This window comes from Suillus discolor (assembly GCF_016758755.1).
Source record: "Suillus discolor strain FC423 chromosome Unknown F5147scaffold_33, whole genome shotgun sequence".
Taxonomy (NCBI): Eukaryota; Fungi; Basidiomycota; class Agaricomycetes; order Boletales; family Suillaceae; genus Suillus; species Suillus discolor.
Genome location: NW_024541280.1, coordinates 454,331 through 470,006, shown reverse-complemented (window position 1 = coordinate 470,006; position 15,676 = coordinate 454,331). Strand labels below are relative to the sequence as shown.

At 46.7% G+C, this 15,676-nt stretch overlaps 8 protein-coding genes across 8 annotated transcripts; 4 read left to right on the top strand and 4 right to left on the bottom strand.

Moving 5' to 3' along the window:
• Window positions 1–583: 583 nt before the first annotated feature.
• F5147DRAFT_837659 (uncharacterized protein) lies at window positions 584–1,488 on the top strand (the record flags this gene model as incomplete). Its single annotated transcript, XM_041444086.1, has 5 exons — window positions 584–638; window positions 697–831; window positions 883–1,120; window positions 1,178–1,229; window positions 1,285–1,488. 5 exons carry the CDS (start codon window positions 584–586, stop codon window positions 1,486–1,488), a joined length of 684 nt encoding a protein of 227 aa, XP_041292006.1.
• Window positions 1,489–2,202: 714 nt separating this feature from the next.
• Window positions 2,203–3,070, bottom strand: F5147DRAFT_220896 (uncharacterized protein). Its single transcript, XM_041428671.1, has 4 exons — window positions 2,994–3,070; window positions 2,759–2,885; window positions 2,569–2,706; window positions 2,203–2,512 (listed from the first exon to the last, which is right to left on the bottom strand). The coding sequence occupies exons 2-4, from the start codon at window positions 2,790–2,792 to the stop codon at window positions 2,310–2,312; spliced, it is 375 nt and encodes a 124-aa protein (XP_041292005.1). The 5' UTR covers window positions 2,793–2,885; window positions 2,994–3,070; the 3' UTR covers window positions 2,203–2,309.
• A 610-nt stretch (window positions 3,071–3,680) lies between these two features.
• On the top strand, window positions 3,681–5,705 carry F5147DRAFT_220932 (uncharacterized protein). Its single transcript, XM_041428672.1, has 3 exons — window positions 3,681–3,888; window positions 3,947–4,660; window positions 4,707–5,705. Exons 1-3 carry the CDS (start codon window positions 3,793–3,795, stop codon window positions 5,502–5,504), a joined length of 1,608 nt encoding a protein of 535 aa, XP_041292004.1. The 5' UTR covers window positions 3,681–3,792; the 3' UTR covers window positions 5,505–5,705.
• Window positions 5,706–6,629: 924 nt separating this feature from the next.
• F5147DRAFT_753734 (uncharacterized protein) lies at window positions 6,630–7,741 on the top strand. The gene is made up of 2 exons (XM_041440261.1): window positions 6,630–6,958; window positions 7,011–7,741. The coding sequence occupies exons 1-2, from the start codon at window positions 6,791–6,793 to the stop codon at window positions 7,557–7,559; spliced, it is 717 nt and encodes a 238-aa protein (XP_041292003.1). The 5' UTR covers window positions 6,630–6,790; the 3' UTR covers window positions 7,560–7,741.
• Window positions 7,742–8,078: 337 nt separating this feature from the next.
• On the bottom strand, window positions 8,079–9,009 carry F5147DRAFT_699467 (uncharacterized protein). The gene is given in 6 exon segments (XM_041437624.1): window positions 8,079–8,231; window positions 8,252–8,330; window positions 8,589–8,779; window positions 8,832–8,893; window positions 8,913–8,935; window positions 8,990–9,009. The coding sequence occupies 5 exon segments, from the start codon at window positions 8,933–8,935 to the stop codon at window positions 8,110–8,112; spliced, it is 477 nt and encodes a 158-aa protein (XP_041292002.1). The 5' UTR covers window positions 8,990–9,009; the 3' UTR covers window positions 8,079–8,109.
• Window positions 9,010–9,851: 842 nt separating this feature from the next.
• On the top strand, window positions 9,852–12,185 carry F5147DRAFT_220791 (uncharacterized protein). The gene is made up of 4 exons (XM_041428669.1): window positions 9,852–10,126; window positions 10,188–10,904; window positions 10,951–11,715; window positions 11,768–12,185. Exons 1-4 carry the CDS (start codon window positions 10,031–10,033, stop codon window positions 11,840–11,842), a joined length of 1,653 nt encoding a protein of 550 aa, XP_041292001.1. The 5' UTR covers window positions 9,852–10,030; the 3' UTR covers window positions 11,843–12,185.
• F5147DRAFT_699442 (uncharacterized protein) lies at window positions 11,964–13,539 on the bottom strand. The gene is made up of 11 exons (XM_041437623.1): window positions 13,439–13,539; window positions 13,362–13,376; window positions 13,269–13,307; window positions 13,188–13,216; window positions 13,127–13,137; window positions 13,027–13,065; window positions 12,810–12,869; window positions 12,630–12,746; window positions 12,342–12,576; window positions 12,245–12,290; window positions 11,964–12,185 (listed from the first exon to the last, which is right to left on the bottom strand). The coding sequence occupies exons 1-11, from the start codon at window positions 13,472–13,474 to the stop codon at window positions 11,997–11,999; spliced, it is 816 nt and encodes a 271-aa protein (XP_041292000.1). The 5' UTR covers window positions 13,475–13,539; the 3' UTR covers window positions 11,964–11,996.
• A 574-nt stretch (window positions 13,540–14,113) lies between these two features.
• On the bottom strand, window positions 14,114–15,661 carry F5147DRAFT_220793 (uncharacterized protein). Its single transcript, XM_041428670.1, has 5 exons — window positions 15,302–15,661; window positions 14,852–15,249; window positions 14,606–14,804; window positions 14,444–14,551; window positions 14,114–14,394 (listed from the first exon to the last, which is right to left on the bottom strand). Exons 1-5 carry the CDS (start codon window positions 15,566–15,568, stop codon window positions 14,389–14,391), a joined length of 978 nt encoding a protein of 325 aa, XP_041291999.1. The 5' UTR covers window positions 15,569–15,661; the 3' UTR covers window positions 14,114–14,388.
• Window positions 15,662–15,676: the final 15 nt, after the last annotated feature.

The following is a 15,676-nucleotide window of genomic DNA, read 5'->3' as shown; positions in this document are numbered from 1 at the left end:
AGAGGTACATCGATGTTATTGCCACAGCAGCCATCTCACTAAGACTGGTATCTTAGATTGAACTCATCTGGGTGAGTGACAAGAGTCCCGTATCAGAAGAAAACAAGAGCATGCACTGAATTCATGACAGAGACAATGTTGGTCTCTCATGACCATGCTGTATTTGATTGTTCGTACTCATGTTGTGTTTTAGTGTGGTGGGCAACTTGTGCTGACTTCAGAATGTTCTAGATACGCTATATTGGAATACCGTATTCTTTGTATGTGTCAAGATCAACAACTTTGCACTGTGCTAATAGCTCATCTCTGACAACTACCAGTGTCAATCTTCTGCATATGTTTCATATGCGCTATATTTCATTTTTCTGACCAGTGAGACACAGCAACTATGCCATCGGTATCGCTGACAGATGCAGTAAGTATTCTGCAACCATCTCATTGCCATCTAATCAATACACTCATATGTAGGGGTGAGTGAGATTCCAACCATTGAACTTGACTCAACATAATGACTCAATAGGTGTAAGTCAGAATTTTTGATACTGATGCGAGGGTGTTTACTAATTGGGAGTCTTTAGGCAATATGACGTACTACGCAGTGAATGCGACAAATGTGGCCTTGACTGCCATGTTGGGCGGTAAGTGACCCAGGTGCAATACCTCTGTGATATGGACCTGACTGACACATGATGCAAGTCATCATGATTGCTCGGTTGCATGCCATGTATCAAGGGTCTAGAGCAATGCTTATGTTCCTTGTTATTATCTTCCTGGCTGTAAACATTGCCTGCAGAGCAATGGCGGCAATAGCACTCAATGATGCTGTAGCAGGTAAGCTTTACTTGTTGACTTGAAGAACACGTCTCATTGGACAAACACCAGAGGAGATGATACTCTCTGGTATATATATGTGCAGCTATGAATATGGAGGGGACGAGCAGCTTCTGTTTTCGATCATTTGGATACTCAACACTATTTGGGAGGTCCTCACATTGTGTCTTTCAGTTTGGATTGCTGTGAAACACTTCCGTGAGCTGCGACAACTCAGCCCATCAACAGGATCGACCATCGGGGACTGTGTCAGAGTGCTGGTACAATCTCACGTTCTTTATTTTGCAAGGTGAGCTTGTAATGTGAACGTGGTTATATTTTTCTGCTCAAGTTTCGCACATGTTAGCTTTGTTGGCGTCTCTTGCCTCCAGCTTGCTTATCTCTCTCCAGAAATCTCAGTACGCTGACCTGTCGCTAACATCTGCGTGTAACCACTGCTCATCATTTCTGTAGAATTTGAATTCTATTGGAGCTCAGATACTCCTTGGTACTCTTCAAATTTTATTGGTCGTGCAGATGTTTGTGCTGAGACCACGCCTCATCCTTAGCGTTCGAGAATACCACGCCAAACTTGTGGTATCCTCCGACACAGAAACTAGCATGAATTCGATTGTTTTCCAGGAGCATGTACATGTATCAACTAGCAGTACTGTGTAGGGAAATGCTTGCTGAGTGGTCTGCAGGGAGGAGAAATTTGGTGGAAGATCTATCATGGTATTTATTCAACATATTGTGTTTCGAAGTGTATTTAAAAGGTCTAGACAAACCTATTTCTTGTTGTATCACTACTGGAACGAAGCACCCACGCTTGAACTACGTGGCAAGGTGAAATTGTCCAGAATGACTAGCGACCAAACTAGTCCTTGAGCTTGATGACTGATGTTAAAATACAACGAGAATCAGTAAAAGTGCCTGGACAGCTGATTCTGCGCGTTGGTCGACTAGTCATGTGTTTGCATGCTTCGATGATGTAGTCCGCGCTTCTTGGATGATTGATGAAAGAAATTCAAAAGGCTGTGATCCAGATATAGTGCGATCTTGGCACTGTCAACAGTACTTCAGTGAGGCAGCCGCATGCACCAGAGGTTATGATCATAAGCGAAAAATATGTAATCTGCATGTCTTGGCCTTCCTGTCTCTGCCTCCCATAATGATGACAGCTTCTTCCAAACCTACAGAAGAAATTCCCTCATCAGGAAAAGCCTCCTAAGCTAATTAGAAGAATCCAGAACTAATTAGAACTAATTAGCACTAAAGTACTAATGCTCCATTATTATGTCTAAATTAGACATTCAATGGGTAACACGTCAAAAATGACCCAATAAAAATCTCACAGCTGCATTCCGCCACGAGCTCATGACGATAACGCACATCGCCAGGGTTCTAGATAGATCAATTATCAACTGGTGATTGGGAACGTACGAAAAAAAGATGATGCTAACATGAAGAAATAAAAATGCTGTCTCGCACGAGCATGCTCATGAATTTACGCGCAAGCTGGAGGTACCAGGGGTGGCCTTCCTTTCTCTCATATTATTGAGAGAAACTCTACTAGTAATGGCCAAGAAGAAGAGCAATAGCTCGAAGCAAAAGGCGGGTATGAACAAATAGGTGAAATCTGTGTTGATCCCGGAGAAGGTGCACAGGTGCTTCCCAGGAAAGCTTGAAGACTCGTCGGTGACTGGTGATGTTTAGTGAAAAAGTGTGGCTCCACGTCTCTCTGCAGCACGTACCAACCAATTGGCTTGCTGGACCAATGGTTTTCCAGATGATTACAATGACGGTCAAGGACCTCGCTAAAGAAAGCAAAGACCAATATCATGAGTATCCGCCTAGTCCGCCGGTACATAGCATATATTCGGAGTTGCATGATGCCTATGCGGGTGATGTTAATGTCGAATTGTATATGCATAAATATGATTTACACTGAGTAAGCCACGAACAAAAGTTGCAACAACCATAGTTTCCTTCTTGAGCAGGTTGCTGTGTCGTCGCCTATACCTGAAGCGGAGGCTGTGGCATCGAGTTTGGTTGTGCCGCAGGTGGAGTTGCCGCTGAGGACGACTGAGCGTTGGCTTTCACAATAGATGCGCGCTACGTGAACCTTCGGAAGATTCGGTTATGCATATGGCGGAATAAAAAGCACCTCACACACCACCTACATGTTGTTGTTCTCTTCCAGCAGAGACTGTTGCGGGCTTGTGTTCCACGCGAAGAAACTGCGCCTTGGGCGTTGTTGCATCGAAATGATCTCAATCGCTGCAGGGTGAGGGAACGCGGAAGTTCTAGGAGCAATTAGCCGAGGACGGGTGGGAACGCCCGGAAAGATAACAAAGTACAGACAGCGCCGAAGGATTATATGACTGGGAAGGTACGTATCGTTAACATCTGCGCCCTTTGCAAGCACAAGGTTTACCTGGAAAATCCCCGCCACACGGATCTCCTCGATCAATCGATCACCACTCCCACAAGGCTCTAGACATAGCTTCGAGCTGTGATAGTTGTGTCAGCAATATTGGGGAGGAAGACCTAGTCGAGCGGGGTACTTGGGGTCGAGTCACGGTTTCCTGCTGTAATGATATGGCTAAGTAGTCAACTTGAGGTATGGTCAGCACATATCGGAGGCTCAGGCCTGGAGCTATGTCCTGGAGAAGTCGTATCCGCCATATTCCCATCCCCGAGAGTGTTGCCAGACAACCTGTTCAGGGCTGCTTACTTAATTGTGCGGGGGTACGCCGGAACGTTCATCCGAGTTGTTCATTGGCTTGAGGCGGTGTACTAACTTGCTCAGGCCAACAACGAGCTTGTTTTCAGATGAAATTTGTTTTGTTACTTCTACCTTCGATGCAATTTTGTCCACTCAAGACTCTAGTGTCAAGTGTGATAACCCGCAGTCGGATTCTGAGAGGAGAGGCCTCCTAAATTTTTCAAATTCGAAGTCCCCTCTTCAATCCTACAACCATGACTATGGCGGTCGGATTCTTGTCGCTTCCTACAGAGCTCATATGTCACATTCTAATCCTTCTTAACCCCAGGGACATTAGTCGCTGTGCAATGGTTCGCTTTTCCCCGTAGTTCCACAATTTTCTCCAGGGCTAATGTCTGATCATGCTAGACATGCAATATCTTGTGGCTTGTGGTCCGGAATTCTGTCTACATTCAATACAAGCTTGAAATTTATGCTCAGGGCTTGACTAGTACTGGGGCCGCTACCATGAATTCGACCGGCGTTTCCAAAAAGACTCTGTGTTCGCTCAAGAAATTAGCATCTTTGTGGCAATCCGACTTCCATGCGTCCACTACCTTTGAAACAGTGGTCACTACTGTTGCCACATGGGAACGCATGTTACCGGCGATCCAAGATGTGAAATGTGGGCTTTGGTGGTCACACTCGCTGGACGAAGACAAATTCTACATTCAGGGTTGTGGCACGAATCCTACACTCTCCCGGACGTGGTCTATCGGTGATGTCGAGGGCTTTTTTACCTTCGACCCTCTGCAGGATCTTATGGTTGTGCGTTCTGAGCCTGATGATGTTGTCACTGTGACCGATGCAAAACAAGATTACCATGTCTGTTGGGTGGAGTTCCTACTGGCTTCATCCCAGTGTCCACATCCAAGTGCTGCGTGCACTTCCTTGGAGTGCAAGCACACCTTTGACTCGGATGCACCTGGCTATTACCGTGCTATTTTGTCACCGCCTGTAATCTGCGGTGATCACGTATTTATCCTCTATCACATAGAGGACACGGGTGATCGCCGCCATCCTAAGCCTGTGTCCGGCATGTTCATACAAGTGATCGATTGGAGGAAGGGATATGTGAATAGGGTGAGTTCCCTCTGTTTGTGAAAATTCTGCTACTCAGCATAAGCAGCATTTTTTATGTCAACTGCATCTCTGCGAGTTAGATCTCTTCTATCCAGTGGATGAACAGAAGTTTGTCATCATTGGCCCAGAATCGATATACTTGTACACGTTACAAGGGCTCGATGGGCCGCCTCAGTGCCGAATCATATATCACCTTCCCAAGATCCTCCATCTATCATTAAACGACTCGGAAATCATTGTTCATGGCCACCCGTCACTGCATGGCAAAGCAGCACACCCAGGACTCATGCCGAGCTATGTGCCCTCCCTGGAGTCGCAGATTATGGTTTTAGAGTTTCTTTCCGAAGCGGGGGATGCCATCCTAGTCATCGATATGGCCATCTTCTCTGACACGGCCCTGCGCTCAGATATGCTCGTCGAGATTCCCTGGTCATATTGGGGACCTCAGTATGCGTACTACTTTCCGCACCACGAAAGCTACGATATTAGCGTGTTTGGCAGCAAAATGGCCTATGCTCTTCCCCAAGATCATATTCGTGATCCTGGTCAAACACTGGAAGGGCTCTCCAGTGAGGGTTACTTCTATGTGCATATCTGGGACTTCAATAAGCGAGTCATTCCTCGTTCGGAAAGTGTCAACGATCCTGACTCACCGGATCTTCGCATTTGCAAGCCGGGTCAGATGATTGACTCCTTTGGTGAAGACATCTTCTCGAATCGTGCATACATCGCAATGGTCTGTCGTACGCCATTTCCGACAGCTGGCTCCAGTATATTCTTGGAACAGTATCGGCTTACTGTGACACGGGTACGCGTTCTTTGTTTGAACACAGGAACGGTCTGATGTGACCACATTGTAGGCTCGGCATCGTGAGATTAGTATCCAGGTCATTTCCCCCATCCAGACAGACGTTGGCCTGGACATTACAGAATAGACAGTTTGGAGTAAAACAGGTGGGACTCAGCGACGCCTGACCAGTTGGGGAACCAGGACACATTACTGGATGACGACGAAGGATATTGCAGTGCTTCTATGCCACCGGCTTCCATCTACATCACGCTATGGCTCATCATGCTGTGGGCATGGGTGAGAGTATCAGCAGGAAAATGCTTAGATATAGTAGCAACGCAACCTGCATGACGCTCAATATGAGATAGCTGAAAGCAATAACATTGGTACTTGCGCTAGTATTATGACTTACTCCAAACAGCTGTCCGAACACCCTGGGACCTCCTCATTGTGATCTACTTGCATACATCCATGGCCATATACCGACGATTCGATTTTTTCGCAGTGTAGATAACAGGAGCAGAATTACATACTTCTATAGTTCTCACGACTGCAATGTCACGGACTCATTTGAATTCACTCTTCGGAACTGACTGCTTGGTATCCTATACACATCCGAGTCATATTCAAGAACGGTAACAATATGGAGGATTCAGTGTTCACGAGAGACTGTACTAGGCTAAGTGCGGCGGTTATGGTTACTTCTTCCAGCATACGAATGGAAATTCGGGTGGCAGTTTCGCTCAGTGGCCGGGCCATATCCATGATGGAGTATACCGCTCCCCTTGACACCACCGAGGATGAGAAACAACCACGTGTATACCTGTGACCGCTGAGCGCTGAGGACCCCAACTGCTCAAATACAAGATTCTTTTATTATGTCCTTTCCTCTAGTTCTATGTTGATATGAAGCTCATATATGTTCTTTTCTTGCAGAATTGCTATCGACTTCGATGACCGGACATCGTGCCTTTCGAGGTTACAAGTGCGTATATGGTTTTTTCTTGAAGTATACCGTGACAAATGGAGTGATAAAGGGAGACTCAGGCCCGCCGTTATCATGAGACTAATCATGGAGAATCCTACTCCCCTTAGAACCACCAAGGGCGAGGCGATTCCGATATGGGAAACAACTACTAGTATATACCTCTGATTTCCGGGATCCTAACTCGAATACAGGCATATCTTTTCCTCCGTTTTATATGCTGGTGCGGAGTTGATTTCTTTCCGCAGAGATCAATGACGCAAAATATCCACCGACTTCGACAGCAGTATAGTGGGTACTCACGAAGTGGCCGTACGGGCATAAAAAGTAACCATTGAAAGGTCAATCGTTAATCATGAACATGGCATCACTTCTCAAAGTTCCATTTATTCTCTTGTCTGCTATCACGCAGCACGTATCGTTTACACCTCCGAACATCGCCTCGAGTGAAGAGACTATTCCCCAAACGTTCAATGAGCGGGTGTTCACTCGGTTTATTATGCACGGGTTTCCTATTATGAAAGTGAGTGTTGTTACTGCTTGTCCACGACTATTTCTATACAACGATACGCTAGACAGCCTACTGGATTGTTTCTGTCGCAGAGCTCGTTATCATTGCCTCTCAGACAGCAGACTCTTTGTCCGTTATACAAGCCATCGCACAACACGCGGCCGGTCACGGGATTCGTGACACGCCCATCACTTTCCCTTTCATCTTGGGCACCACACTTGCTGTCGCAGGGGGTCTCGTCCGTTGGTGGTGTTATCGCACCCTCGGTCGCTTTTTCACATTCGAACTCAGTGTTCGCAAAGGCCATCATATTGTCACGACCGGACCATACGCTGTCATACGCCATCCAGCATACACAGCGGGTATTATGCAGATGATTGGGATAGTGATGCTACACGGATCGCCCACTTCGTGGCTTAGACACTCCGGAGTTCTAGATATTCCTGGACTCAAATTGGCTGTGGTGTCATGGCTTGCGGGGATCACGCTTCTTGTGATCAACATCGTGTTTAGGGTCAGCGAAGAGGATGAAGCACTGAAATCGGCTTTCAGAGACGAGTGGGCGAGGTGGGCGAAGGTGGTCAGGTACCGACTGATACCTGGCATCTACTGAACCCATTGCACTCGACATATTGGTGTTTTGCGATGGTTACAACTATTCCCCGTTCAATCTTAGATGACCCGCTCATATGAAAAGACCGTCTCTCCCTTTCCTCGTCCAAAGTTAGAGGGGATTCATTTCAAAGTTTCATTCTACAATAGCGTTCAGTTTCTTTTTTAGTTGACGGTGACACTGGTAACTAGTTTAGACTGTAGTGCAATGGACTTTGTACAAATTTTGTATTAGTCTTTTTTCTACTTTCTCTTTGTAATCTGATATGCTCCTAGGCTAACCTCGTATTTCATATAAGGCCAACGAGAGGAGGTTCTGGATAATGTTTTTGGGCAATACATCGCCCAGACTGAGAGAATCGCAACGAGGACTCTCGCTATTGCACCTCCCTGTGCCTAATTCAGACTCGGGCTCAAATACTAACCGAGCGTCAGTGTCGAGCGCAGACAGCAATGGTTTGCATCGTAATATCCAGTACTTTATATTGCATTTACACCGGTCATACGGACTCGGTGCTTTGTACATGTATATGAATTGCAGCAATCAAAAGTTATAATTCCTCATAAGTGATGACCTCGGTACTCTCTTCATCACTCTTGACCGGCTGCATCTCTTCGTCACCTTCGTTCGACTGGTCATGGTTCGTAACCTGGCGCGCAGACTCTTCGCCGACTCCTGCGAAGTATGTTGACCGATCATGATCGGTTCCGAGCTCAACCGGTGAGAACAATGTTCCTTGAAGTCGATTACCATGCGGGTGCCAATTACGGTCTCAACAAGCATGATGAACGGATAGATATATTTGCGTGTAGGGCCTGATTGCGTGCAGGGATCGATGATAACACGTCAAAAATGACCCAATAAAAATCTCACAGCTGCATTCCGCCACAGGCTCATGACGATAACGCACATCGCCAGGGTTCCAGATAGATCAATTATCAACCGGTGATTGGGAACGTACGAAAAAAAGATGATGCTAACATGAAGAAATAAGAATGCTGTCTCGCACGAGTATGCTCATGAATTTACGCGCAAGCTGGAGGTACCAGGGGTGGCCTTCCTTTCTCTCATATTATTGAGAGAAACTCTACTAGTAATGGCCAAGAAGAAGAGCAATAGCTCGAAGCAAAAGGCGGGTATGAACAAATAGGTGAAATCTGTGTTGATCCCGAAGAAGGTGCACAGGTGCTTCCCAGGAAAGCTTGAAGACTCATCGGTGACTGGTGATGTTTAGTGAACAAGTGTGGCTCCACGTCTCTCTGCAGCACGTACCAACCAATTGGCTTGCTGGACCAATGATTCTCCAGATGATTACAATGACAGTCAGGACCTCGCTGAAGAGTCCGCCGGTACATAGCATATATTCGGAGTTGCATGATGCCTGTGTGGGTGGTGTTAATGTCGAATTGTATATGCACAAATATGATTTACACTGAGTAAGCCACGAACAAAAGTTGTAACAACCATAGTTTCCTTCTTGAGCAGGTTGTTGTGTCGTCGTCTATACCCGAAGCGGAGGCTGTGGCGTCGAATTTGGTTGTGCCGCAGGTGGAGTTGCGGCTGAGGACGACTGACCGGTTGGCTTTCACAATAGATGCGCGCTACGTGAACCTTCTGGAGATTTGGTTATGCATATGGCGGAATAAAAAGCACCTCACACACCACCTACCTGTTGTTGTTCTCTCCCAGCAGAGACTGTTGCGGGCTTGTGTTCCACGCGAAGAAACTGCGCTGGGGCGTTGTTGCGTCGAAATGATCTCGATTGCTGCAGGGTGAGGGAACGCGAAAGTTCTAGGAGCAGTTAGCTGAGGACGGGTGGGAACGCCCGGAAAGATGACAAAGTACAGACAGCGCTGAAGGATTATAATATATTATTATGACTGGGAGGCTACTTATCGTTGACATTTGTGCCCTTTGCAAGACAAGGCACGAAGTTTACCTGGAACGTCGCTGCTACACGGATCTCCTCGATCAATCGATTACCACTACCCACAAGCCTTTGGACATAACTTCGAGCTGTGATAGTTGTGTCAGCAATATTGGGGAGGAAGACCTAGTCGAATATGGCAATGCAGGGTACTTGGGGTCGAGTCACGGTTTCCTGCTGTAATGGTATGGCTAAGTATTGAGGTATGGCTAACACGTACTGAAGGCTCAGGAGCTATGTCCTGGAGAAGTGTCGTATCTGCGAGGTGTCTCCCATCCCGAGAGTGACTGGTTGCTTACTTAATTGCGCGGGAGTACGGAATTGTGCTTGATGGAATTCTGTGCCTTGAGTTATCAAGTGTACTAACTCACTACTCAGGTTAGTTCGCCTGTTTTCAGACGAAATTTATTTTGTTGCTCCTACCTTCCATGTTGTCCTCCTAAGGCTTTAGTCACTAGTGTTAGTGGCGTGATGGCCCGGGATTCCGAGAGGAGAGGCCTCCTAAATTTTTCAAATTCGAAGTGCTCTCTTCAATCCTACAACCATGACTATGGCGGTCGGATTCTTGTCGCTTCCTACAGAGCTTATATGTCACATTCTAATCCTTCTTCACCCCAGGGATATTAGTCGGTGTGCAATGGTTTGCTTTTCCCCGTAATTCCACGATTTCCTCCATGACTAATGTTCGATTATACTACTAGACCTGCAATATCTTTTGGCTTGCGGTCCGGAATTCTGTCTACATTCAATACAAGCTTGAAATCTATGCTCAAGGCCTGATTAGTACCGGGACTGCTACCATGAATTCGACCAGCGTTTTCAGAAAGAGACTGTGTTCGCTCAAGAAATTAGCATCTTTGTGGCGATCTGACTTCCATGCGACCACTACCTTTGAAACAGTGGTCACTACCGCTGCCACATATCTCCCAGTGTCATGGGAACACATGTTACCGATCCAAAATGTGAAATGTGGGCTTTGGTGGTCAGACTCACGGGAAGAAGACGAATTCTACATTCAGGGTTGTGGCACGAATTCTACACTCTCCCAGACATGGCCTATCGGTGACGCCAAGGGCTTTTTTACCTTCGACCCTCTGCAGGATCTTATGGTTGTGTGTTCTGAGCCTGATGATGATGTCACTGTGACCGATGCAAAACAAGATTACCATGTCTGTTGGGTGGAGTTCCGACTGGCCTCATCCCAGCGTCGGCATCCGAGTGCTGTATGCACTTCCTTGGAGTGCAAACATACCTTTGATGCGCCTGGCTATTACTTTGCTGCTATATCACCACCCGTAATCTGCGGTGATCACGTATTTATCCTCTATCACATAGAGGACACGCGTGGCTGCCATCCTGAGCCTGTGCCCGGCATGCTCATACAAGTAATCAATTGGAGGAAGGGATATGTGAATAGGGTGAGTTCCCTCTGTTTGTGAAAATTCTGCTACTCAGCATAAGCAGCATTATTTATGTCAACTGGATTTCTGCGAGTTAGATCTTTTCTATCCAGTTGATGAACAGAAGTTTGTCATCATTGGCCCAGAATCGATATACTTGTACACGTTACAAGGGCCCAATGGGCCGCCTCAGTGCCGAATCATATATCACCTTCCCAAGATCCTCCATCTATCATTATGCGACTCGAAAATCTTTGTTCATGGCCACCCGTCACTGCATGGCAAAGCAGCACACCCAGGACTCATGCCGAGCTATGTACCCTCCCTGGAGTCGCAGATTATGGTTGTAGAGTTTCTTCCCGAAGAGGAGAAAGACGCTATCCTAGTCATCGATATGACCATCTTCTCTGACATGGCCCTGCGCTCAGATATGCTCGTCGAGATTCCCTGGTCATATTGGGGACCTCAGTATGCGTGCTACTTTCCGCACCACGAAAGCTACCACATCAGCGTGTTTGGCAGCAAAATGGCCTATGCTCTTCCCCAAGATCGTATTCCTGATCCTGACCAAACACTGGAAGGGCTCTCCAGTGAGGGTTACATATATATACATATCTGGGACTTCAATAAACGAGTCATTGCTCGTTCGGAAAGTGTCGACGATCCCGACTCACCAGATTTTCGCATTTGCAAGCCGGGTCAGATCATTGACTCCTTTGGTGAAGACATCGTCTCGAATCGTGCATACATAGCGACGGTCTGTCGTACGCCATTTCCGGCAGCTGGCTCCAGTATATTCTTGGAACAGGATCGGCTTACTGTGACACGGGTACGTGCTCTTCGTTTGAACACAGGAACGGTCTGATGTGACCACATTATAGGCTCGGGGTCATGAGGTTGATATCCAGGTCATTTGCCCCAGACAGACAGACGTTGGCCCGGACATCACAGAATAGATAGTTTGGTTGCCCAGCGTCATGCTTGTATCATGTTTGTATTGGAAAGTGAGTAAGATAGGTAGGACTTAGCGACGCCGATGTAGTTTTACGAGCAATGTGTTTTAATGACAAGCAAAATATCGAGGTTGCTTTTGCAGTTCACAGACGAAGTCTATATATTTACATTGGGGTTATATGCGAATGCCATGGCATCGAGGTCTGTCACTCTGTCCGATACATAATCGAGCTGAGAGAAATATTCTCGAGTACTGATGACCAATCGAGGAACCAGGACACATTGTTGGATGGTGACGAAGAATGTTGCAATGCTCCTATACCACCGGCTCCCGTCGGTACCACCCTGTTGTTCATGAATTATGCTGTGGTCATTGGTAGAAGTATCGACAGGACGATGCTTACATTTGCAGATATAGTAGCAACCTGCATGACGCTCAATATGAGATAGCTGAAAGTAATGGTAAGAATGTTTGAAAGGTAAGAAAACGCATTCACTCACCACGAAAAATGCAGTACATGGTCCCTAAGGATGGCAATAATGTCGCCATGACCATCACCAAATCTATCGTCTGAACGTGTTCTCTGCATCTCGCGGACATACTCCACGAGGACCCGTACGGTAAGGAGGAGAAATAGAAGCTCGATGCATAGACTTGGAATGCCCTCAAAAAAGGGCACCATGGAGGCCATGCACGTAGTGCAGACTCCCGACTCGGAAAGCACGCATTCTTCAGCTGAACATCAACGATTCATGAGCGAGTAACCGTCACAAAATTGGCTGACTTGCATGCTAAGCCATCCGTTACTCCTCGGAAAGCACTAGCGACCAGAAAGCAGATAATAAGGAATATCCTCATCCGCATGGATCGGTGATACATGGCAAAAACACGGATTGACATGATCGCTACGATTGTTTTTGAAACATCAATAATAGTCCACATTCATTTGATCACATCATGGAACGGACCATACATCGTACACGCGAGGGCGACCATTCCCCATGACCATGATTTGCCAACAATGCCACCTATCAGGAGTTAAAGGGATTGCCGCACATGTGTAGCTCATCGACTCACGCCTAGAACTGACATTAGCAAATGGACTGCAGCAAGTTAGTAGCTGGTGAAACGTACTTCTGTGCGTAACCAGTCAGTAAAGACGTATCTCTGCAAGTAACTTAAGAGGCTTCACCGTATCACTCAACAAGATGCCTGGCCCCCCTACTACAAATCGAAACAAAAAACGAGTTGGTTTGAAAGCAGAATTCCACAAAAAGATACGTACATATCTGAATTCTGAAACCCGTTCTCAGTCAGCAGATCCCCGTCCTCTATTTAAAACTTACATCGCAATTGCAAGACCCAAGTAACGTGCCTAAACAATATTGTCAGGCCACATAGTGCGATGTTTTCAGAGGGCAACTTACAATGATATATAGAACTGTCGTTAGCCTCCAACGTTGGCACTACGGAGTGTTAGTATAAGTCAGACGATAAGTACATTGGTTTGAATTCCTCGCCCATATCAGCTCTACCTATTGGGAACGAAGCAGTCAAAAGGTGGAAATAACAGCTTTAGAAAGATCGTATAACATACTTCACGAGTGAAAACGAGGCCTGACAGAGACCACATTTAAGCATGCTTGCACCAACTTGTGATATAACTGGTCAGATACCATAGTCGTAGAAGATGATCGTTGTAGAAGCCACTATGCGCGAATCAACTCTAAGAACCTGAACAAAGGAGGCCAGCTGAAACCCACCACTAAGTCTAAAGTGAAGGTCATCACATCCGGTAGCTGGCCAAAAGCTTGGTGAGCCGGATGTGAAGCTCATATCCCGCGTGTAGGTCAGAACGAAAGAGCGATGCTGTAGAAGTCGACCCATGCCACCTTACTTCCGCTATTCCCATATTGGCTTGCCAGTCGTTGACCAATCAACCAATCCATCAATCCATCATGATCGTAAGTTAGTTAAGTCTCACTGTCGTGTGCTTAACTGTCACGCCAAAAGGCAGTGATACTGAAAGCTTGTGTTTTAGTATCTCGGACAGAGATTACGGGAACTCTAGTAAGCCAGCGTGCTTACATCCATAGAGACTAATTTTGCAATCTGATGTGATTATTTCGAACAAACTCAATAGCGATCCTTTAAATCCATCGGCACCGGTGCAACGCGATTAATAGCGGGTTGTCTTCTCGCTCCACTTTATGAGCATGGAAACCAAAATAGTATGAGTATTAATTTACCGTGATCATGGGCAGTATACGCATTGTACCGTCTCGGATAGGTCGTTATCAACTCCTTTCTGTCACTTAGTGGCCAGGACTTGGCCTCCAGTTATAGTAATTCAGTCAAAGTGTCAAAGACCCTCCGATACGTGATGTTAGCAAATGTCGTCAAGGCGCGTGTGTGGCATTAATTAATGGTTGCAGCAGGAAGAATCGTGGTGGGTATCAATGCAATATCAGGGGGGAGGATGATATGCGTAAGGAAGGGTCGCGGGAGAAACGAGTTCGTGTCCAAAAGTTCTCATCTCCCTCACAACTAGACCTGAAGGAATAATCAGAAAGATTGAGCGTGTGAAAAGGACGGCACATACTAAGCTAAGCTCGAGGGTCCATACTCGCCTTGCCCATAGCTTCACAGGAATAGGTGGCTCTCCTGGCACAGCTAGATCGACCTCAAGGCCGTCCCACCAGCACTTGCGCTAGGATGACCAACGCGTGAACGACTGTCCCACGCATATGTGGAGCAAACTTACCGCTGGTTTTCTCCAGAACAATAACAACTTCTGTGCTGTAGCCATTTGATTGTAGTCGATAGTGACCGGGCGCTCGCTGTTTTGTCCTGGAGGATGATGTACGATGCCCGTCTTGAGTAATACAAGAGCGATTGAAGAAATACAACACCGCGAGGGCTCCATGGCACGGAAACCCCATTCGTCGTCTCGGTTAAATCCACTATGGACGCTGTCAGTCACACCACAGATAGCCACCAGCAGTCTTACCTCATGCACAACATATCAATAAGATGTTGTTCAGCAATATTGTTCTCCTTGTGAACGTTTCGTTGAAGCGCAGTAAAGATATTACGCTTTTCCATGACATTTTGTCCACACTTGTGCTTGATATCAAGAAGCGCCTGGTTGGCGGTGCCATGTTCATCAGTCAGAGCCTTTCCTTCTTTTGGCGGTATAGCAAAGTATTCCAGTTCCTCGCGAAGCACGATGATAGCCTGCTTGGTAAGGAGTGGATTCTGTGATACAGAGGGACCAAAATCTGAAGGTGACCCGTCAAGCAGATGCTGCTGTGCCGCGAACAAACCAGGCGAAGTATTGGTCCCATAGAACGTGTCTGATGCGTTTCTGAAGAAATCAAGCACGTATGCAAAGCATTCTGGGTCGAACTGCGGCGCGTCAGCAAACCTGAACCACGTGAATTGTTCAGTAGCCGCTTACATCGACGCCGTACACCTCGTCGTCTTCTTCATTGTCCCCGCCATCTGAGAATGCTTGGCTCTGACGACTCAGAACAAGCCCGTTTGGAAAGAGACACAGAAGAACCGATTCGGGGAGATTCATGATGGTTTCTCTGTCAACCGAGAAACGTCTGCCTCGGAGGTCGAGGAGCAGCCTAGTAAGTAACTGAGGCTGAAGGCTGGTATTCACGGGCGCATGCTGGGATACCTGTGTGATTGGTGAGGAGGATATCGATACTGCTGCCATGATGGTCAACAGTGATGATGAGGGAAATGTTGTGAAGACTGCTCAGGGATTCTGAACATCAACTTTCCCCAGCGCCTCAAGGCTACCACGACCTCCCTTGTTTGTGCA

What these genes read in the sequence shown, in the direction of transcription:
- F5147DRAFT_699442 (XM_041437623.1), bottom strand. Translation starts at nt 13,474, where the DNA reads ATGTGGTCTCTGTCAGGCCTCGTTTTCACTCGTGAA. An exon ending in CCTCGCGTGTACGATGTATG is followed by an intron (nt 12,747 to 12,809) that starts GTCCGTTCCATG and finishes AAACAATCGTAG; the next exon opens with CGATCATGTCAATCCGTGTT. An exon ending in TTGCTACTATATCTGCAAAT is followed by an intron (nt 12,186 to 12,244) that starts GTAAGCATCGTC and finishes CATGAACAACAG; the next exon opens with GGTGGTACCGACGGGAGCCG.
- F5147DRAFT_220896 (XM_041428671.1), bottom strand. Translation starts at nt 2,792, where the DNA reads ATGGTTGTTGCAACTTTTGTTCGTGGCTTACTCA. An exon ending in TTTTGTTCGTGGCTTACTCA is followed by an intron (nt 2,707 to 2,758) that starts GTGTAAATCATA and finishes TCACCCGCATAG; the next exon opens with GCATCATGCAACTCCGAATA. An exon ending in TTGGTCCAGCAAGCCAATTG is followed by an intron (nt 2,513 to 2,568) that starts GTTGGTACGTGC and finishes AAACATCACCAG; the next exon opens with TCACCGACGAGTCTTCAAGC.
- F5147DRAFT_699467 (XM_041437624.1), bottom strand. Translation starts at nt 8,935, where the DNA reads ATGCAACTCCGAATATATGCTAT. An exon ending in TCCAGCAAGCCAATTGGTTG is followed by an intron (nt 8,780 to 8,831) that starts GTACGTGCTGCA and finishes AAACATCACCAG; the next exon opens with TCACCGATGAGTCTTCAAGC. An exon ending in CTGGTACCTCCAGCTTGCGC is followed by an intron (nt 8,331 to 8,588) that starts GTAAATTCATGA and finishes ATGCTTGTTGAG; the next exon opens with ACCGTAATTGGCACCCGCAT.
- F5147DRAFT_220793 (XM_041428670.1), bottom strand. Translation starts at nt 15,568, where the DNA reads ATGGCAGCAGTATCGATATCCTCCTCACCAATCACACAGGTATCCCAG. An exon ending in ATTGATATGTTGTGCATGAG is followed by an intron (nt 14,805 to 14,851) that starts GTAAGACTGCTG and finishes CAGCGTCCATAG; the next exon opens with TGGATTTAACCGAGACGACG. An exon ending in TGTTCTGGAGAAAACCAGCG is followed by an intron (nt 14,552 to 14,605) that starts GTAAGTTTGCTC and finishes TGGTCATCCTAG; the next exon opens with CGCAAGTGCTGGTGGGACGG.
- F5147DRAFT_753734 (XM_041440261.1), top strand. Translation starts at nt 6,791, where the DNA reads ATGAACATGGCATCACTTCTCAAAGTTCCATTTATTCTCTTGTCTGCT. An exon ending in ACGGGTTTCCTATTATGAAA is followed by an intron (nt 6,959 to 7,010) that starts GTGAGTGTTGTT and finishes ACGATACGCTAG; the next exon opens with ACAGCCTACTGGATTGTTTC.
- F5147DRAFT_220932 (XM_041428672.1), top strand. Translation starts at nt 3,793, where the DNA reads ATGACTATGGCGGTCGGATTCTTGTCGCTTCCTACAGAGCTCATATGT. An exon ending in ACATTAGTCGCTGTGCAATG is followed by an intron (nt 3,889 to 3,946) that starts GTTCGCTTTTCC and finishes TGATCATGCTAG; the next exon opens with ACATGCAATATCTTGTGGCT. An exon ending in GGAAGGGATATGTGAATAGG is followed by an intron (nt 4,661 to 4,706) that starts GTGAGTTCCCTC and finishes CAGCATAAGCAG; the next exon opens with CATTTTTTATGTCAACTGCA.
- F5147DRAFT_220791 (XM_041428669.1), top strand. Translation starts at nt 10,031, where the DNA reads ATGACTATGGCGGTCGGATTCTTGTCGCTTCCTACAGAGCTTATATGT. An exon ending in GGAAGGGATATGTGAATAGG is followed by an intron (nt 10,905 to 10,950) that starts GTGAGTTCCCTC and finishes CAGCATAAGCAG; the next exon opens with CATTATTTATGTCAACTGGA. An exon ending in ATCGGCTTACTGTGACACGG is followed by an intron (nt 11,716 to 11,767) that starts GTACGTGCTCTT and finishes ACCACATTATAG; the next exon opens with GCTCGGGGTCATGAGGTTGA.